General features: G+C 38.5%; 2 protein-coding genes and 1 pseudogene across 2 annotated transcripts; 2 read left to right on the top strand and 1 right to left on the bottom strand.

Moving 5' to 3' along the window:
- The first annotated feature begins 400 nt into the window (after positions 1-400).
- LOC110172008 (protein mono-ADP-ribosyltransferase PARP14-like) lies at positions 401-13,964 on the top strand (annotated as a pseudogene).
- Positions 13,965-13,986: 22 nt separating this feature from the next.
- cbln11 (cerebellin 11) lies at positions 13,987-16,248 on the bottom strand. Its single transcript, XM_055156455.1, has 3 exons — positions 16,062-16,248; positions 15,617-15,721; positions 13,987-15,056 (listed from the first exon to the last, which is right to left on the bottom strand). The coding sequence occupies exons 1-3, from the start codon at positions 16,228-16,230 to the stop codon at positions 14,788-14,790; spliced, it is 543 nt and encodes a 180-aa protein (XP_055012430.1). The 5' UTR covers positions 16,231-16,248; the 3' UTR covers positions 13,987-14,787.
- Positions 16,249-18,397: 2,149 nt separating this feature from the next.
- LOC129409763 (kelch-like protein 33) lies at positions 18,398-24,292 on the top strand. The gene is given in 5 exon segments (XM_055156416.1): positions 18,398-19,121; positions 20,716-21,661; positions 22,959-23,129; positions 23,664-24,030; positions 24,032-24,292. Coding segments are annotated over 5 exon segments (2,361 nt in total). The 3' UTR covers positions 24,185-24,292.
- Positions 24,293-24,346: the final 54 nt, after the last annotated feature.

Here is a 24,346-nt window from a genome sequence, read left to right as displayed (position 1 = left end):
AAGACTGTGTTCCTTCTTGTGATGTCATGTGGTAATACAGGAAGTGCTCCACCGTCTTTTTAATCTCCATGCACCTTCACTAAAACCATTTGGATAATTTCAATCAGACCAGAATTTCCAATCTGCTGAACTTGAAAACTACCACTTCAGGACATCACATCATCAAACAGAGTATTTTGAGCTTTGGAGATGTATAGGCAGATTAATAATGAGACGTATGAATGAAACAAAACACAACTCCAGGTAAGTCTATACACGACCTTTAATGCACTACATAATGGCATAGACCATTGTTCTTCTTTTATAATGCAGGCTGCTTGTCTTTGCACGTCTTCTAAGGATCTTCTATGTTTTGTTATCGCTAGAGGGCGCGATTACAATATTTCTGCACCCAAACTGAAAGTAAAAGTTCATATTCCGCTGCTTTACCTGCTAGCTTATGCCGTATTTTGACTCCAACAAATTTCCTTAAAAGCCCTACTTTCTAATGTAATCACGATGTCCGAGTTAATGCCATACCCCGTTTATTTTGAATGCGAAGAAATTGACGACGAGCAAAAGAAGAAAATCCAAAATTATTTTCAGATTCGTCGCAAATCTGGAGGGGGAGAATGCACTTCAATAACAAAAGTCTCTGATAAAGTTTACAGAAGTTGATTTTAAAGACCGAAAAGGTAAGACTCATTCAATCACTACGGTTACAACGTCTATTTTTTTTTTTTATTATTATTTAGGCTACGTTATGACCATTTTGTTTTGTAAAAAAATAAATAAATAAAAATGACTGTCATGTAAATTCTGAAAGAGAAAGAAAAAATGCCTTCGACCACACCTACGGATGTCAGCAGCCATGTATTACCTCCATGCTGTTTTACGCAAAATGTGTGCGGCCATACCGGTTTGTCAAAGCCTGATCTCGTCACATCTCAGAAGCTAAACAAATCCGGGAATGGGCAGTACTCGGATGGGAGACCGCCGGGAATTCCAGGTGCCACAGTGAGGCGCCAGAGGAAAAAAATAAATAAAAATCTGTCGTTGTGTCCTTAGGTAAGACACTTTACCTACATTGCCTAGTATGCCTAGTAAGAAAGCTGTGTGAGTGTTGGTGGTGGTCAGAGGAGCTGATGTCATAGATTACCAGCCTTGCTTCTGTCAGTCTGCCCCAGGGCAGCTGTGGCTACAATAAGTTTATTTGTAGCTTGCCACCACTGAAGTGTGAAGTGAATGAACAACGAACTGTAATTTAGTACTGTCTTTAAAGGTGCTATATAAATCCAATGATTAATTCATTATTTAATCGATCAATTAATTAATTAAAAAAGTAAAAATATTACTCATTTAACTATCCTCTTCTTAATTAGGTCTATAATTTTTGCAGTTTTTATTTTCTTAAAGTTTACAGTAATTAAGTTTACTTGCACATTGTCTTATGAATCACAATTGTAAGCACAGTGAAATAAAAAGCAATACATTTAATTATCTCTATTACCTGGTTTGGACCTGCTTTAGTCCTGGATTAGACCTTGTTTAGTCCTAGTTTAAATTTAGTCTTGTTTAGACCTGGTTTTATTCTTGGTTTAGACCAGGGGTGTCAAACTCATTTTGGTCCGGGGGCCGTATCCAATCTACTTTGATCCCAAAGGGGCTGGATCAGAAAACTCATGGCATATATACCCCAAAAATAACAATAAGTTCAAATATTTGGGCAGAGAAACGCAAATCTATTACAGAAATCTTTTTTAATTGATGAACTCTTGCTTTTACAAAATATTATAATAATACGAACAACCTGAAACTTTAAGAAAAATGCAATTTCAACACAATGTTTTAACATGAACTTGTGTGCAAGTAGGAATAAGTCAATTTTTCTTGGAAAATCCTGCACTCGGTGTCCACTTTTCTCATTTTTGACATTTTGCTGATGAGGGTGTCACGGTCAACAGTCAAAACGATTGTCCTTTAAGAGCGTTTGGAAAGAGACAAGTCTTAATTTGTGCTGCTCTGGTGGGAGGAGTCACGCACAGAGGGCTAAGCGGCTCTATTTTAGTAGAAAATCATCTGAGGGCCAGATTAAAGGTCTCCTTGAATATTTTAATCATCTTTATACAATCGAAATGTTAAACGTTTTCTGTGATGTGTTTTTGTCACAGCTCAGGAGAAGGTCCTGGAGAGGAGTGAACACAAGGTGGAGGTGGCTGGTTCTGTTCTGGTTCTGAGTGTTCGGAGTAGTCCTTGGACCCACTGCTTCTGGCCCCATCTCCGCTGCAGTGTCCAGCCCCAAACAAGAGCTGGCAGCCTCTCCTCTGGTCAGATATTTAACAAAGATGTTCTTATTTGAATTCACTGCAGGTTCCATCGTTATCTTAAAGGTGCACTGTGTAACTTCTGGTGGAGGGTCTGTCACCCGCTTGTCTCCATGGATATGTTATTGCTTTGACTTGAAAAAAGTGAAATGGTAGATTAAACTGTCCAGCAACTCCAAAAAGTCACTCCATACGTTCTCTCCATATATCCTTATAATCTTAAAATAACTAATAATTAAGATTCCACTGGCCAATTAATCGACTACAGCTCGAGGCGCCACTAGACCAAGTTACAGGTCAGATCTGTGAAGAGACAAGCCCACACATAAGGATGCATGTTTTCCTAGGGATTTTGAGCAATAAAACACTTGTAATAGAATACATGCATTACATTTTATTTTGTGGTACATTTCAATAACATCTCTATGGAAACCCTACACCAGAAAGTTACATAGTGAACCTTTAATTTCACTCCTGCTTCCCTAATCACAACTTCATATTTTACATGAACATGGAAAAAAAAATAATAATAATAATTTGAATTTAGTTTTAAGTTGTTTAAATGTTTCTTGGAAGCCTGCAGGTGATTTGTGCCTCCAGAAAGTTGCATACTGTAATTTCTGTAATGTCTACTTAATCTGAATTATGTGATTATGATTGTGTGTTATGATTTTTGCCTGAACAGCATCGCTCCATTTCTGCTCCTGCTCAAAGTCTGCCCTCTGGTGGTGAAGAGCATGAAGTGCAGGTTAATTCTTACCTCCTTCAGTACCTCAGAGACAGCGCACAGGCCAGGAATGACTTAAACAAAGAGCTCCAATCTCTGCACAGTACCGCCAAGTTATGCCCTGAAAATGAGAAGGCTATTGTCAGGAGTTTGGTGTATTTTGATAACGATGAAGCTATCAAAATATGGAAATCAGAAGTGCAAGTCCTTTTTGAAAAGATTAAAAGTCAGTATCACTGCCATTTTGAGTGCGAGCCTGAGATGAGGGCGCTTTTGCTCAAGTCTTGTGACACGTGTCAGGAAAAAGACGATGTTAAAGTTTACAGCGAATCAGAGCTAGCTGTTGTGGTCGGAACCCAAACTGATGTACAAGCTAGGCTCAAACATGCAAACAACTACCACATGAAGGTTCGTGGCGCCAGTTTCAGTCAAAAACAATCACGAAGACGTAGATTTGATCACGCGAAATATCAACTTTTGCGTGAAGAAATTGATCAAAGTTTAGCAAAAAGCGTCCCCAAAATGCAAGTGACAGAAGAAGAGGGTATGTTAGTTTTCCAAGGCACAGTAGAAGAGATCAATAAAGCTGATGATATAATTGACAACAAGGAAAAGATGGTGAAAGAAAAAACTGTTAGCGATGTTAGCAAGCACCTTTTAGCCTTTTTAAACAAAGCGTACAGCTCTGGGCAGTCACTCTGTAACTTTTTAGGACTTGGAAAAGACATTGTAATCGAGCTTTTGCCAACTAAGATTAAGATCGTCTCTCTGTCCGCAAATAAAATTGATCAAACTGTAAAAGCACTGAAAGAAAAATTCACAGAAAAGCAAATTGAAGTCCCTAATCATTCTGTGGTGCCAATCAAACTACAAAACCCTCTCAAATCAGAGGAGAAAAGAATGAATACAGCAGGCCATAAAGTTCACGTTGATTTTATGAAAAATAAAGTAATTTTGCTTGGACACTACAAAGAAGTTAAGGAGTTACAAGATGTGGTTACAGAGTTCATTTTGGATGAATCAAACGTTGAAGACAGAGTCCAAGTCCCTTTTCCGGAGTTAGCGCAAAAGCTACCAGAACTGCTCATCCTAAACGGTTTTGATTTTACAGGAGTGCAGTTCAATCCTTTACAATCTGGTTTTGTTGCTTTGGAAGGCCCGTCTAGCGCTGTGACTCAAGTTAGAAACAAGTTAAGACCTTTTCTCCAATCCCTTGTTAAGAAAAACGTGATTGTCGATAAACCAGGTGCACTACGCTATTTCAAAAGCGAAAACGGAGCAGAAAAGTTGCTGGATGTGGCTAGCTCACACAAGTGTCTCATCCAGTTAGAAGATGTGACAACTGCGAGTCGAGAGGAGGAGATAGTGGGACGGTATATCTTAAAGCAAGGCATACAGGTGATCGTTTACCTGGGTGACATCACGAAACAGGAAGCAGATGCATTGGTGAATGCGGCCAATGACGAGCTGCATCACGGATCGGGCGTGGCTTTAGCTTTGAGTAAGGCAGGGGGTCCTGAAGTGCAGAAACAAAGTAGTGATTTGATTAAAGAACGTGGTAAAATCAAAACAGGCGATGTAGTTATGACCAGTGGGGGTAAGCTTAAATGTAAGAAGATCTTACACGCCGTGGGACCAGAGAAACACAAAGCAGGAGGACGAGAAAGGATGATATTAGAGGAAACAGTTTCGTCCGTTTTAATTTTAGCTGAAAGTCTTGATTTTGAGTCAATTGCGTTGCCGTGTATAAGCTCAGGTGTGTTTGGGGTGCCTGTGGACGTATGTTGTGAGGCTATAGTGAGTGCAGTCCGGGCATTTGGGACGGTAGATGGGAGGCGGCTGAAGAAGATCACCCTGATAGACAATAGGAGGGAGGTGGTTGGGTCCTTGAAGGCAATGTGTGAGAGGTTGCTAAAGGACGCAGTGGGCGCAGGAGAGGCAGAAGGAGGAGGGAGCTCAGAGGAGCAGACTGGAGCAGCACCCAAAGGAGCAGACGAGAGTGTGAGAGTGGAGATCATCCAAGGGACCCTCGAAACTCAACAGGTAAAATATCCCTCTGTAATCTAGGAACTGTTTGTAGCAAAAAAATGTTGATGGCATTAAACTTAACCAAACACTTGACACCACCAGACTAAGTTACAGGTCAAATCTGTGGAGAGGTGAACCCACCCACTTTAAGGATGTATGTTTTTGAAATGTATTCATGACCAATATAAACACTCATAATTGAACAAATGCACGTCAGACAAGTTTAAACCATTCTGTGGAAAATAACTGGGAGAAAAATAACACTCCATAGTGGCAAATCTCACCCCTGAAAGGTTCCCTAATGCTCCTTTAAAGGGCCCATATTGTGCAAAATGGACTCCTGTGAGCTTTAAGACATGTTAGAAAGTTGTTACCTCCTCAAAAACATACCTAGAGTCATGTTTTGTTTCATTCACACATGTTTGAGCAATCCTTTATAATTTGTCTGCATCTCGAAAACTCAAAAAGCTATGTTCCACTTTGTGATGTCATGTGGTGCAATTTTTTATTTTTATTTTTTTGAGCTAACAACTAGACTACCTTTTACCTTTGGTTCAGTAGAGAGTGGGATTTCCAGTTCTGGAATGATCCAAATTATTCTAGTGAAGGTGTATGGAGTTTAAAAACACAATGGAGCACTTCCTTTATTACCACATGACATCACAAGGTGGAACAGAAGGTCTGAATGAAACAAAGCACAACTCCAGGTGTGCTTGTGATGAGGAAACAACATTATAACATAAATCAGAAAAAAGTGTAATATGGGCTCTTTAAAACATAGCTTAGTACTTTTTATTTGAGTACTAATCTAACTCGTCATAAATTCTTCTCAGGTGGAGTGCCTGGTGTGCCCCATGCTCGGTCATCAGCCCACCTCTGTGCGTGTGGGCCAGGCGCTGCAGTCTCAGACCGGAGCTGCTCTGGTGACAATGTTTCACCAGGCGTCAGGAGGTGCCAGTCGGCCCGGAGGCATTGTGCTGGTGGAGGGGCTTCCCGGGCTCCTGTCTAAAGGAGTGGTCTTTCTCAACCTCATCAATTACAGTGTCCAACAGCAAGAGGGCGCCAAACAGGTGAGAAGACATGCATTTATTTAGGTTTGGGAATGTGATTGGGGGGTTCTAATACTTTGAACACCAAATACCAATCAGGAACGGGTCTTTTTGTGTGGAGTTTGCATTTTCTTTCTGTGTCTAGTTTTCCCCATCAACCCAAACATGCACAATATGTAAAATTCTCCAGCTAAGGTAGTCCTGACCAAGCCAAGCTCAAATTCTGAAGATGGTCCCACTGCTTCAGACAGTTTATCAAGACGGAAGCGGCAAATGCAGAGGACAAACTGCACTACAGGGACAATAATGTCTTATTATTTATTATACAAAGCAATTATTTAGAATATATAATAAAACAAATTCTCTACTCTGTGTCTCTACTCTGTAGTTATACTTCTTCAAACATGTTCTAAAATGTGTGGGATTCTTGGATTAGTTTACATAGACTTACACAGACAAACTTTATTGATCTACAATGGAAATTACTTGGACACAGTAGCGCTCACATCACAATATATTTATACAGTTAAGTAAATGCAACATTATGCGTGTTAGAAAGTGCTCTTGGTCTGAATTGTGAATTAAAATGCAACCGCAATACTTAAAATATCAACCCTACTTTTTAACTGTATCTAGATTTTGATTTCATCCTCTTGATGGTTTTAATTTGCAGGTCTTGAAGGAGGGCATCCGCAGTGCCCTGTCCAGCTGTGAGGGCAGAGGCTTCAGCTCCGTGGCGTTCCCAGTCATTGGTCCAGGGCTTCTAGGAATTCCCAGTCGGCTTTGGCCACAATGGTCCTGCTGCAGGAGATCCAGATGTTTGAGCAGAAACGGGCCTTAAAGACGCCGTTTCAGATACGCATTGTCATCCACCCAAATGACAAAGAGGCCAGCAAGGTACACCAAGGACTAACTTTAACAAAAAGTCAATCTGAGTGGGATTGTGGTTGCAGGACTGTGCAAAAATACAAAATCAATAATACAATCAATATTTTTGGCCAATAAAAATTAACCAAACTTACAGAACGGGTGAGTGGAAAGATCCAAGCACGCAGTGTAACAGACTGATTGTAAAGGAGGCATTGCATGCTGTAACATTAAGTTACCTAAATATAATATAATATAGTACTTTGTTTGTTAGACTTTTTAGGTCCATCCCTGGAATCACTGAGCTTTTCACAAATTGTATTGTATGTACATGAAATAGTATATGTACATGAAATAACAATACAAATGTATCCAAAGGCCACCATAATGCATAATATGACTTTAATTAAACACAAAGTGAAGCTATCTCAGAAAAAAGCAAGTCTGTAGTTTTTCTACTGATGAAAAATGTTTGGTGGTTGGTAGTTAATGAATATATTCTTTTTTACTATAGGTTAATTCATGATATGCTTAAAACAGTGACTAATTACTTGATTAAAGTAACTGAACAGAATGTGCTTGCTTTCTTTTGCTCTCACTTAACCTCTTTACTTTATCATTACAGTCATTTCAGGCCGCACAACAAACTGTGCACCTCAAAGGCTTCACAAATGACGCTAATCCAAACCATGGTCAGGAAATGTAATACTCATGTTTTTTAGTTGTGACAGGAAAAAAAAACACATTATTCTTTTGTAATTTTTTTGTAGCTTCCTTTTACCGCCATGTGTCCTCCTCGCCTTCGGAGGTCACTGCTCTGATGGGCGGGGTGACAGTGCAGATTATTCAAAGCGACATCATCCATGAAAAGTGTGATGTCATCGTCAACTCCACCGCCCTCGACCCCAAAGGCCTCAGAGCAGAGCCTGCAGGTGATGTAGCATACTGACTTTAACTGGCTTGATAATTTAAGTAAATACTGTATTAAAGAAACTAAGAAAAAATTAATTGTGATTAAAAAAAAAAAGTGATATGGCTGTAAGAAAATTGTTTTGGTTTATCACTCACCACTATTCTTAAAGGCCATACCATGAGGAATAAGGGCAATAAGAGTAACAGTCCAGCTTCATACTACAGGATATTTTGGCCTATTCTATGGGACTATTCTATGGGACTATATCACATGGTTGAGTCTTGCGCAATCCTTTGTAACAAATCTTGAAACCTAAAAGTGTCAAGTGTGTGGTATTGGTGGCTTTTATGTGAGTGTGAACTAAATGATGTCCATATGTTTGTGCTCTGCACTCTGTGTCACGTCTTAAAATTGCAGAAGATCCTAAACTTCCCCAGTGGGCCTTAGACTTTATATCCTGAAATTCTTTTCAAACCGTGATTTGTGTTGTTCTATTTCTACAGGTGTATCCAAAGCTATTCTGACTGCTGCAGGACCCAACGTACAGGCAGAGCTGAGAAGAGGTCAGATAATGACATGCAAATGCCTCAGTCACACGTTTATTACATATTTAACTTGTTTTTCTTGTGTTTGTCTGCTCAGTGGGGCAGTCGGCAGACCACGTGTGCAGCACAGGAGCAGGGCTGCTGGGCTGTAGAGAGATCATCCATGTTCAGACTGGACGAGATCCTCAAGATTTCAACAAAACCTGCAAAGCAGTCCTCAAACTATGTGAGAGCAAAGGATACAAGTCTGTGGCCTTCCCAGCCATCAACACAGGTGTGCTAACTGCTCTACAGGAACAATGTATTCTGTTAAATCTTTTCCCTATGTTATAATATAGCTTTTCACCAAAACACCTGCTTTGTTTCACACATTTTTGCATGGGAGTGATTGAGACATGAGCTTTAATGCCTTCATTTAGTTCAGTTTAAAGTAAAAATTTTAACTGAATTAGGTGTCACACCTCTCTGCCCTGTGTCTGGTGTTCAGGTATTGGACAGATGGACCACGGTGTAGCGAGCAGAGCCATGTTGGGTGCGTTGGCGATGGCGATAACAGAACTGAGCCCAAAGTCTGTTTCTGTGATCCGCATTTGTGATCCTGCTGCAGCCGGTCTTCAGTGCCTTCAGGTTAGAAACAAGACCATGAACCCTCAGATAACAGAACGTATAACTCCTTTTAACCACTCATTTGACCATTACAGAGCTGAGCTGGACACCCTCTTTGGACAAGTTGCTCCTCCACAAAACCTGATGGGTAATCTTATGTGTTTATTTTATTTTCACCTGCATCAATAGAGTTTTAAATGTTGACTTTGACTTTGAGTGGTAAAAGTCATAATTAAAGGCAGAGTATGTAACTTTCTGGAGGTGGCCCGTCACCTGCATGATTCTGTTGAACTTTCTCCATGGAGATAGATATGTTTTATGCTATAATGTGGAAGATTACAGCCAAAGGAACATTTTCATTGAAACAAGATACATAATGGCGTTTTAAACTTTAGTTTAGGATAACTTGTGCTCAATCCTTAAATAATCTCAAAGTGTTTCTTATTGTTTCAGGAAAATTGAAGAAAAAATTCAAAAAATCTCCATCTGTAACAAATATCCCTGCAATGAAGTCTCAGCCTGCTGTTTGCAGTGTGATCGGCTGCACTTCTGTTGATATTTCTGCCTTAAAGAAATCATTGGAGAGTTTAGTCCTTCAACAACTTCTGGAGAAAGAGTTTGAGCTACGAGAGCTTTCCCGCCTGGATGAAATGGAAGTGGAGGCAGTCCAAGCTAAAGCCAGATCTTTCGGTGTCAGTTTGGACCATGGCATTCGAAGAAAGACCAATACAAGCAAATATGACATGAAAAATCGAGCAGATTCTGGTGAAAAGATCGTCATTCTTAATGGTCTTAAAGAAGATGTTTTGGTAGTTGCAGATTTAGTCAACAAAGCGATTAAAAAAGCACTAAGTGAAGATCTGCAAGAAAAACACGAAGAAACTTTGGCCCAGACGGTTCAGTGGATGTATTTGGATGAAGGAGAGGACTGGAAACTTTTTAGTCTGAAACAAAACTACATGCTGGAGGAAGCGATGAAAAACAAGGATGTGTTTAAGAAAACGGAGATAAAAGGGAACAAAGTGGAAGTGAATCTTACGGCGTTAGAAGCGACCGATAAAAAAACAGGGAAGAAATACAGTGTAAAGCGGTGTGAGACAGACCCAGGTATGTCAGTATGACACTAATATTTCTTTGTTTAAAAGTGCACTATGTAACTTTTCTAATTTGTGGTTCTACCACCTTCTTGACTCCATGGAGTTGTTATGTTATTTGCCTAGAGTGTTTCCTAGTTTGGCATTAAAGATCTATCTTCATGGCAAATGTAATGCAATACTGTAGAACATTCCAGGACAGGGAAAGCAATAACATCTCCATGGAGACAAGCAGGTGGCAGATCTCCCATCAGAAAAAAATTACATATTGCATCTTTAAACTTAGATTTTTCAGTTGCATTTACTAGGAAAGAGATCAAACACATAACCAATAGTGGAGTCGTAACTGAAATCATTTTTATATAATGTATAATGCTGTCAAAAGTTAAAGATGCACTGTGTTACATTTCTGGTGACCTGCTTGTCTCCAAGAAGAAGTTATTGCTTTGCCTAGAATGTTTGGCATTAAACATATCATATCAATCTGGACATGGAGACAAGCAGGTGGTCCACCATCCAAATAAAGGTTCTTTTTGACAGATCAGTGTGTTGATTACACGTATCTTGACATCTTTCGTATGCCTTCTGCATCCTTCTTCAGAAGGGTCACATGATGTTATGCCTTTCTACTACCTGCATATTGCACCATCTGCAGTCCGACTTCTCCAGAACAGCATCCCTCAAGTCGGACTGCAGAGGGCGCTATTCCCCTGCCAATGCAGGTAGCAGAATAGCGCTAAAATCTGTGTAAACCTTAGGACAGCAAAAGAACAGTTAAGATGCATGCAGGTATTTCTGATCATTCTAGACAAAGCTATAGTACTCATCTTCATAGAGACAACTAGAAAAGTAATATAGTCCTCTTTCAAAAATGCTACCTTTTAGTAACAATTTAGAATTATTACTGACCAAACTGCTTCTGTATATACATGTGTACAATGACATCAAGTTAGAGGTTAACAGTTAATAAAGCTTTTATTTATGATTTCAGATATTGAGTTGCCCGGACACTGGAGTCCAATGGCAGGAGAAAGCTTTAAGAAAGTGGAACTGGATAAATCATCACCGGAGTTTCAAGATATTGCCCAAAGATTTTACAAAACTGCTAAACGCAAAATAGACAAGGTAAAACTGACAAACATCATTTTAGCAATTTTGAATAAATGTTAAGTAGAGATGTTTAATGTCATACTGTGGAACATTCCAGGCAGAGCAATGACACTCATCTCCATGCCACAATTAGGGTTTGTTGAATCGAGATGTGCTCTGTTGCTGACAAAAGGAGCTAAACTCACTATAACCTCCTCTCCTCCTACAGGCTCTCACTGTGTCTCTTATTTTATAAGTAATCTGTAAATAAAACACTAATTTGTAACACTACACAAGTTGTGTGAAAGCCTTTTAAGAGCCCTGAGATGCGGTGTTCAGTGTGTGTGTTGATGAGTGGGTTTGACACACGACACTTGATGTGCCGTGGCGCGTTTTGGTGTGCATTGGCCTTAAGTGGGTTGGGGCTAAAAGTTCAAACTAAAATATTTTCCTGACTCATCGTTTGTAATCAGGTACAGGCCCTATATGACAGTAAAAATCATGTGACTTTTCTTCTATTGTATCCTACTCTATTTTTTATCAGTAGAACTGATGTAAGTAACAGCAGTAGTACCTCCTTGTTTTTGTTATAGATTGAGCGAGTGCAGAACTATTACCTGTGGTGCAGTTTCTTTGTGATGAAGAGGAAGATGATGATGAAAAACGGTGCGGCTGAACTGGGCGAGAAGTACCTGTTCCACGGAACCTCAGCTGAATCCTGCAACTGCATCGAGAGAGACCGATTTGACAGAAACTACACAGGAAAACAAGGTGATTAGATTAAAATTATTTGGTTTATATAAGAAAAAATGTCAATGTCTGCACACATGAATCACTTAATCAATGAGTGTTGGTGCCTGACTGGTTCATTGTATTTTTCATTTCATATCAAATAGTAGATTTTTTTTTTTTTTATCGAAGTAAGGGATCAGGGTGGGGGATAGGGCTTAGGTGGAAATTTACATTTTCTGAGCACTTCTTTCAATTGAGTAAGAACACGCACATTCAAGAAATGGGTCATCATTGTGAATAGTACAGATGCTTGTAATGAATAACATAAGTGTGGAATAACTTTAGACTTCTGCAAAGCATTTAAAAAACTTACAGCATACAGCGCCATTATGTGTAATTTTTAATGTGCTTTCAGGTTCAGTATATGGCAAAGGAGTTTACTTTGCCATCAACGCTGATTATTCTGCAAATGACCGCTACTCCAAACCTGACAGTGCCGGGCTGAAGCGGATGTATGTGGCTCGAGTTCTGACCGGACGCCACACATTGGGAAACGCTGCCTTGTCGGCTCCTCCCCTCGTGGCACTGACCCTAGTGACCGATACGACAGCCTGGTGGACAATCTGCAGAGTCCCAAAATGTTTGTAATCTTTCATGATGATCAGGCCTACCCAGAATACCTCATCACCTTCACGTGAGGAGACCAGTACAGTACCTCCTTCTAATCAAGTGATATGCACATTAAATTCACTTGAAACCATAGTTAAAAACCTCAAGCATGAAGCAACTTTTTTCTTTAAAGTCTTTTCTTTAATATTTTATTGAACAGGTATTATATTATTATATATTGTTGCTTATGATTTTTTTAAAGGCGCTGTGCCTGATTTTTACTGTCTTAAAAATGTAAAAAACAGAACTGGTTAAGTTACTGTACCTCTGCAAACTTTTCTCTGGGACCAGGGGAAGTTTTACCATGACTGTAGCTAACAACAACTATTATACTAACATGCACTTTCTGATGATCAGATAATAAAAGTAAATTTAAAGTGGGACTAAACATCTAAACTCCAGACACTGGCCAAATTAGCCGTACAAATTTGGCATGCCTGGAGGACTAAAGGGGAGAGTGAGAAGGGAAAAGGGGCCGAGTCTGGAGGACTAAAGAAGAGAGTGAGAGATGGGGTGGGGGTCTGGAGGACTAAAGAGGAGAGTGAGAGATGGGTGGGGGTCTGGAGGACTAAAGAGGAGAGTGAGAGATGGGGTGGGGGTCTGGAGGACTGAAGAGGAGAGTGAAGGAGCAGGGTGATGCCACATGCCTACCACAATCTAGTGGCTAGTTTTGGATGATAAAGTCGCAAGTTAGCTCGTTTACAATATAAAAGCAAAAATGTTGTAGAAACTGTCGAGAATGCTGCTAAAACACCTTGCACACAGTTAAGTTGCTAAAAAAGTTAGTGTTTAGTCCCACTTTAAAGATCCAAATATTTTCATATGTTCATAATATGTTAAACTGTTGTGGGAAGTATATATCGATGTAAACAAATCAAGGTCTAATATTATAATGTGTTTAAGTAGTTAAAACTATGCAAATCAAAACAAATGTTAATTCAACTGTATTTTACTCACTCCACAATCTCAGAAGACTTGCTGTTTCTATTTTTTATATTTTATTTTATTTAATAGAACTACATAAAAAAAAACAAAAAAACTAAATAGCGTGATCTGGGAAAACAGCTTCATCGACTTTTAACAGTTGTGTGCTGATTTTATTTAAGATTTCTTTTATTATTTTTAGTTATTTTTAGTTCTCGTCTTAATTACATTCCTTATTGTAATGTAATACAAGCTAAACAAAGGAAATTTTATGGTTTAATGTTTTATTTTGCTCGTACCAAAGTTCTCAATGGAAAACATCAAAACTCAGTGCAATGACATTATAATTGTAAATGTAATCATGTTTTCTTTTATTTTAAAACAATCAAAGTAAAACAATAAAATAAGAACAGCGCCATTACTTTGCACATTGTATATTTTGCATCATGCATGGGACATGGGACTCTGGGTCATACATTTAGGGTTATAAATTATATAATGTCAATGTCATTTTCAACAGTAAGAACACAGAAAATCTGATGCCTGCGACAATGGAAAAGCAATACAAAAAGGTGAGGCTTCTTTGCAAGTTAAAGTTCATTTTTACTTAATTTAGTGGGATTACTAACTATTGTAAATATAAATTATAGTTTTACACCAATCAAGAAGGAATCTGTCAAGAAAATTTGAAAAATATGTTGAAAATTACAGAGAATTCTAAACACAGATGACATTTGGCACAATTTACATGAACAAACATTTTTTCTGACCCTTTACATGATTTCAACAAAATAAAGGTGTTTTCTTACATATATTGTATTTGTTAGATAATAATTTATGGGTACATTAAGGGAATTTTGCTAGGTAACAATTATGTAATGTCACGATTTCTAAACAGGGAGTAACACAGCTAAAAAAAAAAAGGCCAAATTGTGAAAATGAGTGTGGATGTGTTTACAAAAATCTTAAATATAATGATCTTAACTGTGTTTTAGGAAATTTAGTAATTGTCCAATTTAAAACAAATTATTATAGGCACTGAGCTGTTTCCATTACTAAGCTGTTTGAATTACAATTACAAAATGTGCTATACAAATACTTGCCTTGCCTAAGTCGTTTTAGATCAGTATTGCTGTTTACAATTAACAGAATGTAGAAAAATCATTTGTATATATGTATGTTCATTTTACATTTTAATTACCAGAGAAAATGTTCTTTAATGTATTTTATGCATGGCTAAATCAGTAGAATGAGTAAATCAAATATCCACTGAATGATGAGGACTTATTATTTGGGTAAATTTGTCTTAAGACGGGCCACAAACTGAGATAGACCTCATCTCCAGGGTTCAGCTCCACCACTGCGCTGTTGGATCCAAAAGCTGAATTGAACCAAAAAATAGAGCTAGAGATGATTGGCTCTTGATTTCGAAACAAACCTAAACTACGTCCCCTGATGAAAACATTGAAGCTGAAGTAGTACAGTCCAGGTAATGGTGCTGTGAAGACACCTAAATTGTATGCAATGTGTTAAAAGCAGTGTAACATTCAAATCATACTGTATTTAGATTAGGCTGGGTTCACGTGAAATCACAGCATTGTCCACACACAACTCTTTAGGGTTGACTTTATTTTTATTTTCTTTATTTTACTGACCAGAAACTATTAAAAATGTTATCTGTCACTTGAAACAGTAGTTCATCACGTTTATTTTTAGAAAAACACTGTACCTCCTTATTCACAAAACATAATAAATATTAAAATTCAAACTACACTCAGAACCTTGATTGTTCTCTGGGCTCATCTGATTGGTCAGTTTTTTTTAGCAGTTAAAATGAATTGATAGTATACTAAATGTACATGTATGTGTTGCCATACTAAATGTGCAGAAGCATCTAAGTCATATTGAATTTGACTCTGGTGAATCACATGCCCAGATGAACCAAAACATGGTGGTGTGGATGGACACTCCAGCCTGTTTAGCAGAAACAAAGACCAGAATCTGACAACGCAGTTTTAGAACATTGTGATGATGTCACGTGAACACAACCTGTTGAACAGTTAGTCTGACCTCTGTTCGGGTCGTAGGCATAGCCAGAGTTCGTCACAACATCAGTGAATGCAATCTGGCCATCAGGATCTTGTCTGGGATTTGTAGCAGTAAAAGCCACTGGTTCTGCAAGACAGGCAAGACATCACTTATTTTTATATATGAAAAACATGCATTTTTAGAGTAGGATCTCCACTCCACAGATCTGACTTGCAGTAATTTTGCCCAGTGGTGTCACCTGCTTGTCTCCATGGAAATGGATATGTTTAATGCCATACTGTGGAACGTGATAATCAAAGAAATAACATCATCATGAAAACAAGCTGGTGGCGGACCCTCCACCAGAAAAAGTACATAGTGTTTCTATTAACATTGGCAAATAAAGGACACTGCATCAGCTGCAAGAGTCTCAGTCAATTCACAATCATAATGTGACGCAATTTGCAAAAGCTGCAGTTTTTCTTACCCAGTCCAGGCCAGTTTCGAGGTTGAATATATAGATCTGAACTTGGGTTGAATGAAAATCGTCGATTTTTATTCTCTGCGGTGTCCGCGCTAGTTACATTGCTGTCATTTGTTTGTTGTTGGCCAAGAGACAAGCCCAAGGCCAAACAAATAAGCAGACAGATCTTCATTTTAGAGTTTCATTTGCCTTCCTTGTCTCGTTCTGCAGGTGCACAAATCAAATCAATTTATAGTTAAGATTTCTATCAATAATTTATGTGTTGTTTTATGGTATTGGTGAATAATGAAACAGAAGGCACTATAATCATTTGCCAGTTACACAACGTCTCACCAGCTTTTATTTTCTAAATTACTTAAACTTTTTATTTTTTTTTTATTTTTATTTTTGTGTGTGTGTGAAATCAGTGGCCTATATAGACGTTCTTAAGACAAAAACTTTGCCACAACAGACTCCTTTCTCTTTATCTATTTTTGTTCTTTTGTACTTAGGTGCACTATACTATACTACCATACAAACCACCGGACTGTTGCCATGGAGATGTTTTTAAATACAAGAATTTTCAATCTGTGTTTAGAAAAAAATAAAATAAAAAATACAAACATACAAAATACAAATGACAAACGTGGATTAAACCTTCTTCAGAACTTTACATTTTAAAAGAAAGTATTAAGTTAAAACAAAGATATTTTCACATTCAAACAATCAATTAATCATTTAACAACTTCAGTCTCACATTTTAATGTGAACATATTAAGGTCTAGCAATGCAACGATATTCGACATAATACCGAATTGTTCGATACTGGTCTCACGTGTTCATTTGATACACATGTCGATATGCACGTGCCCCTCCATGCATGCTGTGTTGGCATTTAAGGAGAACAGTTATTGCAGCGTCCTCCTCAGATGCAACAAGAAAACAGCTCCATAGGGACTTACAGCTGAAATATTCTAACAGAGGTGGGTTTTATCTTTCAGTCACTTTTTATTTTATGTTGATAGACCCAGGAATGACAAAGTTATTAACTTTTCAATACTTTAGAATCGCCTTTGGCTTCACATCAGCTCTCAGATGTTTTAGTCAGAAAACAGTCTATTGAGACAGTTTGAATGTAAAGAAAGAGGATGGGAGAGCGCAGTGTGTCTGTAAGAGCACAGAGTGTAGCAGGGCAGTGTGGAAGGAGCTACTGTCTCTGCTGTAGGGCAGCGCAGCATGGACACAGGCGTGTGTAGGGAGAGGAGAGACAGACTCAGGAGGAAAAGAAACCATCAAATGATCATCAAAGAAGGAAAAGTCTGATAATGTGACTCCCCTACCACTCTATATGAGAGCAGACTTGCTATATTATAAAATATAAAATAGCCTGAGAAAGCACTATTCTTATTTTCAATCAATAACATTTAGCTGTAAATTTACATTAGCTGTAAATCATTGAACCAAATGAACTAAAACACTTATAAACTACAGCTGCACAGTAGTTCTACTGTAATATATTGCATGTAATATATGTAATGTTTCATTAACATCATAGTGTTATATTATACTCATTAGCAGAAAAAAATTACACAAGATTTTTTTGTTGCTTCTTAAAACATGTCAAAATCAAATTGATATCCTGACCCTTATATTGAGATACATATCGAATCATGGGAAAATCATATAGTTGCATCCCTATTAAGATCATGTCCAACGAACTGGCCCGGTCACTTTATATTGCGATCTATATGATCTGTAGCAATTCGCTGGGGAAAACTGAGCCAAGCTGGATTTTGCTCCTGTTTAATGACAGGTTAGACAGTGTGGCTAATCTTCTCCATCGTCTTGATAGGTGCACTGAGTTTATTACAGTAGGCCTATGTCTACAAGTCAATATAATAGATTAGCTACACAGTCTACACAGCAAAATCTGCAAATCATAACTTCCAAGGGCTTGAGTATTATTTACAGAAAGTTAGAAAACCAAGTCGTGAAAAGGTCATTGGTTAATAACAAACAAGCAGATTAACCCCCATTCACAGGAAAGAAGCAAATGAATAACTGAACCAAGACGGAACTGAGACTGAACCAGAACAAACAAGCTGTTGTATCCAGGACTGAACCAGGACTAAACCAGAACGGACAGGCTGTAGATGTGTCCAGGACCACTGTGCATCCACATAAACTATATAATATTTTATTCATATTTTGTGCCTTGCTCCCTTGCATGTGAGGGCTGTGTTGAAACTTTATCCGTCTGACCCAGTCTGTTATTTATAGCAGTGTGTTTATGCAGAGCTAGTGAGCGCAGCTAACTTTCAGAGATTGTAAAGACATAAACGCTAATATTAAGTGCTAAAATGGAGTTCAGCAGGTCTTATTTGCCTTTAGAATGGGAGGAAAAATGGAGGAGGGAGAAGGAACGTTTGAAAAGAGTGGTAGAAGAAGGAGGAGAGGGTGCAGAGAGGAACAAGCAAGAGCTAAGACGAATAGTGGCCTACAATGACTCGAAGATGGGACTGTCCAGTGCCAGGAGAAACAGTGCTAGCTCCGAACAAGTTCATGAAGATGAATTTGACGATAAAACTCTTAATTATAGCATCCAAAATTACCCATGTGATGTATTTGGGATTTTGAACCATTTCTGGAGGACAGGAATTCTTACTGACTTCATTTTGGTGTTGGAAAATGGACAAAATTACCAAGTGCATACCGCTGTACTTGCTGCTGTCAGCTTATTTGTGCGCAATAGACTTCCTAAAGAGAAAACTATACATTGCTGGACTTTAAATTTGGGTTCTGAAGTGGATAACATTGGACTACAAGCTGTTCTGGAGTTTGCGTACACTGGTGTAATCTTGTATTTGAATGAGGAAAATGTAGAATCTGTTATTGCTGCAGCTAAAGTCATGGAAGTACAGAGAGTACTGGAGATTTGTGGTAAAAAGACAACAAAAAGTGAGCAGCAAGATGGAAGCCAAGAAGGAGAAGAGTTGAAGAAGACCCTAGAAGAGATTTATCAGCTCAGTGGTGAACAAGTGGGCTGTGATGTTGTACTAGACATCAATGGAGTTTTCTGTCATGGTGAGTGGTCAAATGTGCTTCTTAAAAACATGAAAAACAAAACTAGTTCATCTTAAAAAGTTTGTCCAAAGTTATTCCTGACTTACCATCTACATTCTGAGCATTTAAATTATTCACAGTGATTAGTTTATAAACACTTTTCAGAACTCTTAGAGACCAGTGCAGAGTTTCGCCATGAAACTAACAACCACCAGCATGCTAGCACACTCTCTGATTATCATAAATAAAATGATTTCTAATTAGACGCAGACATATTTTGACCTCAAGATCTGTTTGTACAATGTACTCTATATGTACTGGGTACTCCCATCAGTCTACCTCAGGACAGCTGTGGCTGCAATAGTAGCTCCACTGAACAGGTTATAGAGTGAATGAAAATGTATAAAAACACAAAGTGACTCTGAATATGAAAAAGCACTATATATAGCACTATATATACCACCAGTCAAAAGTTTCAGAACACAATAATTTTTCCAGTTATTTATTGCAGTTCAAGTCGTGCAAGTCCAATGAAAATCTTGAAATATTACAACGGTAAGAACTGAACAACCAGAGGTTTTAAAAAAAAAGATAAAAGATACAAAACACAAGTCCAAGCTCTGCCAAAACTACCTCAGGAAAAAAGAACAAGATGGTGAGCTTAAAAACATGGAGTGTCCAGCATTGTCTCTAGACTTAAACCCCATTGAGCTGGTTTTGGGATGAACTGGACAGAAGAATAAAGCCAAGCAACCTACAAGTGCCACACATTTATGGAACTTCTGTTACAGACTTGGGAAGAACTTTCTGAAGAATATTTGATTTCTATTGTAAAAAGAAAGAACCACGAGTGTGTTCAGCTGTTATATCTGCTAAAGGTGGCAACATTGATGAATCAAAAGTTCAGAATACATTATGGTCAACAGTAGGGATGTAACAATAACTGAAATATCGTGATATTGTATCAAGTCTCTTTGCTTAAATTAAGAGTTATGGTGCAGCAATATCTAAAAAAAAGACAGAGGGAACTACATAGACCATGATCCTTTGCTCCATTTCAGTGCAGACTACAAGATGAAAGAACATTTCTAAGCACTTTTAAGTCTTCGTTCTTTGGATTAAGTCTTGTCAAGGCATTTTAACAGGAGAAAGTATCACAGCCTCCTCCACAGTATCAGCCTCCACAAAATATCGCAATAAATATTGTACCATGAGATGTATATATGAAAATATCATACAGAGAGATTTGGATATTGTTACATCCCTAATCATGAGCCTCCCCACCATATCATGAGCTTTCCAACAATATCGCAATAAATATCGTACTGTGAGGTTCATACCATGATATCATATCGTGAGACTTGGATATCGTTACACCCCTAGTAAACAGTAAGCAGTAAAAAAATGGAAAAAGTGTGGTGTTCTAAAACTTTTGACCAGTAGTGAAAGACAAATACATTATTATTTATGCTGTCATGTATTGATTTTCTAAGGTATTCTAAGTATTCTCCTATAGGTATGAATCACAATGCTGGGGTGTACTGTGTAAAAAGCTAAAATGGATAATACAGGCCCTAAAGTGTTGTGATGTTAAACTTATCCCCTTCTTCTCTAGTGCACAAAGTGATCCTGGCTACCAGCAGTGACTTCTTTCGTGGGATGTTCACCAGTGGAATGAGGGAATCCAGTCAAAGTTGCATTGCTCTTCCTTTCCTGTTTGCTCCAGAACTTGAGGCCCTCATTGCCTGCGCCTACACCGGACAGCTCCACCTGAACTGGGACTGCGTCTTTGAAATCGCCTGCACTGCACTCCAGCTTCAATTTTCACCAGCTTTGTCTTTATGTTTAAAATTCATGCATGAACAAATTGACACTAACTCTTGCTTGGATCTCATCTCTTTTGCTGAGGCGTATGGCATGACCGAGTTACTTGACCACGCTACAGATTTTGTTTTAAGGAATTTCTGGGAAGTGTCTGAAACTGCAAAATTTCTCGATCTTTCTGCAGAACAACTTGTTGATTTTCTAAAATGTGACGGTTTGTGCGCACCTTCAGAGCTAACAGTATTTCGCGCGGTAATTTCTTGGATTGAAGCTAGCCCAGAGGAGAGACTAAGCCAAGCCAGCTTACTTATGTCCAGCGTTCGTTTTCCTTTGATGACATTTAGGGAGTTTCGTGAAGTTCGAGCGATCAACTTGCGAATGGAGTGTGCTCAAAATAGCAAAGAAGTTGAATTGTACCTAGCTGCACTGAAAGAATTTGGGAACCAGGACACAGAAGCAAAATGCAGAGTTCGAAAGCCCAAAAATGCATTGGTTGTAGTGGGAGGCGACCAGTTAAATCCAGATATGGGGCAGCAGATTGCTAGCAGAGAAGTATGGTTTGCTAACTGTCTTCGAAGCGGCACAGGGCTAGTTAAAGACATTGAGTGGAGAAAACTCGGAGAGATTCCGGATCAGGCAAAGTTTAGGCACGGTGTTGCGTCCATGGGAGAAAAACTCTATGTGATCGGTGGATGCTACTTTTACACTAAAGAGGACATCATGAAATCAGCCTACAGGTAATTACATGCATACAAATACAACTACACACTTAAAACCTTAAAAAACGTGAAAAACAGTAGTAGTTTAGTTTTTGCATTTTAAACACTGAACACTTAAACCTCACCTAAACCAGCGAGAGCAACACGGTTTGACAAAACTTTACAAAGACAAATGTATCTGAAGCCATACGACAAAACACGTTGATGTCACGTCAGCCATTTTGGTAGGCAAAAAGCAACAACAAGTCAACATCAACAGTACAACATCAACAACGTCAACAGTTATCGGCGAGTTTTAACTTTTCAAAGCAACATTTTTGATCCTGAACATTCAGTGACTTAGAGTAAGATGATGAACTCATGTCAAAACAATTAAATGCAAAACCTACTTCAAAATTAGTTATCTCATGACAGACATACGCAACACAGCTGTCATCACAAATAAACGGCCCCACTGACTTTTTGCCTACCAGCCACTGTGCATGTGCAGAAACGCCAGATGTAAACAAAAACTACGTTTTCTCTTATATCCTGTCTCCATGATTTGAGAGAGTGTGATTGACAGGTGGAAAACCTATGGTCACCTCCACAGATATGTCCTGTATATACATATAATGCCATGCTGTGGAATATTCCAGGGAAAGCAATAAAATCTCCATTGAGACAAGCAGGTGGCAAACCTGCAATCAGAAAGTTAAATAGTGCACCTTTAAGTCATCACAAATCTAAAATGAAGGAGTGTAACTCACCCATAGCGTTCGGCTCCAGAAAAATGAAGTTCACCAACAATTTGAGGCAGAGTTAGCAATTTGGGGGCACTAGGCAATCTTGAGTTTGGGGCCTTCACTATAATGCACTGTTTTTCTGTTTTGCTTTGTTTTTTTAATATATTTATTGTCTGTTTTTCCCCATTGTTCTAGAGACATACACATCTCTATTTATTTGAATTATGATGGATTGGAAACTTGTCTTATTAGTTAGGAAGCCTACTAGATAACCAGAATTGAAAGTAGTTATATTTTTTTGCTAGTGCAATTACATTTTTGTTCACATCCATTACATATGATTATTAGAATATTTCTTATGATTATTGCTTAAAAGTAAACTACTCCCATTTAATGTCATATTGAGAGAAAATCAATATGAGGCCTCGGCCATTAGTGGCACTGATTGGATGGGGGCCCCTCCAGGTTTGGGAACCCTAAGTAGCTGCCTACTTTTGTCTAATGGTAGCGCCGCCTCTGCCATGAATTAAATCTTGAAAACTTTCATGTATGTATGATGTATAGTGTAAGATCTTTCTATTTTGTTCCAGATATGATCCTGAGCAGAACAGTTGGAGAAGACTGGCAGACATGAATGAGTTTAGAAGTAATTTCTCTCTAATCGCAAATGAAGGACGACTGTTTGCGATTGGTGGAGACAAGGAGATCAACACTAATGTGGACTCAGTGGAGGTGTACAACCCAGACACTGACAGCTGGAGGTAAAAATGTTCACCTTTCAAAACCTGTGGCATGTGCCTGAAATGCATATAAATACTAGCAATGTTGGTGAGAGCTAGAAATTAGATACATTTTAATATGTGCTTTCTCCTTCAAAAGTTGCAACTTTACCTGATTTTTATTGTCTTCAAAATGTGAAAAACAGAACTAGACCTACTTTTAACTGTTTGTTGTGGTCCTAATTATTCATTGCAAGGAGTTTTAAATTATTCACATCTCACTTCAGAGGCCAGACTGGGCTTTTGTCATTACAGCTAAAAAACTACTACAATGCTAACAGCACACTTCCTGATCATTTTGCAAAAAACACTTTATAATTACAGTAGATGCAGACAGCACACGATGGACTTGTTTCTACTTATTTCTAGAGCTGCTTATACAGAAGTATGTAGTGTAGTGTTGTGTACTGTACAGCATGGGGGAAAAAATAAGCAGTCATTGTGTTCTGGGGATAAACAATTTACAGATAAATAATAGTTGGCATTTTTCCAATAATAAATGTTTTTCTTTTCCAGTTTTGTGCATCCACTGAAACAGAACCTGAGTGGTCAAGCTGCTGCTGTCTGTAATGGTGCCATATTTATTTCCGGAGGCTTCAACTGCAAATATGAATGCCTTGTGTCACTGTTCATGTACCATCCTGCAGGGGGCTCCACCTACCTGTCCGACATGACCTTTGACCACGCTCTGCACTCCATGGAGGTGCTCCGTGGGTGCCTCTATGTCGCCGGAGGAGTTTGCAATCTGCGAAAATTTTACACCGACCAACTTGTGTGTGAAATCTACTCTCCGCGCACTGATTCCTGGAGTGTTTTTGAGAATTTGCCTGTTGCACATGTTGGAGCGCCCTCTGTAGTTTTGGAGGATAAACTGTATATTTTAGGGGGGGTATTGTCAGGAGGATTACAGTGAATCCGGGCTAGTGCATCGTTTTGACCCCACTATGAATAGATGGGAGAATATGGGTCGGCTTCCAGGAGCTGTGACAGACATCAGAGCATGTTTAATACCTCTACCAAACCATTTAAGGCAGTAAAATGTTTTTGTTTTGGGTTTTTTTTGCATTATTTGTATGAGGTCAGAGACTAGAATATTTGTGTGGATACAAATAACTGAGGAGGCTGAGTGCCATTTGCAGTAAAGTAGCCAAAATATTTACTCATATAGTAGTTGAAGAAATTATCCAACAAGTGTATCT

Source organism: Boleophthalmus pectinirostris, unplaced genomic scaffold, assembly GCF_026225935.1.
Source record: "Boleophthalmus pectinirostris isolate CB_2022bp ecotype Guang Dong unplaced genomic scaffold, ASM2622593v1 HiC_scaffold_20, whole genome shotgun sequence".
Lineage (NCBI taxonomy): Eukaryota > Metazoa > Chordata > Actinopteri > Gobiiformes > Gobiidae > Boleophthalmus > Boleophthalmus pectinirostris.
This window is presented reverse-complemented; position numbering and strand designations above follow the sequence as displayed.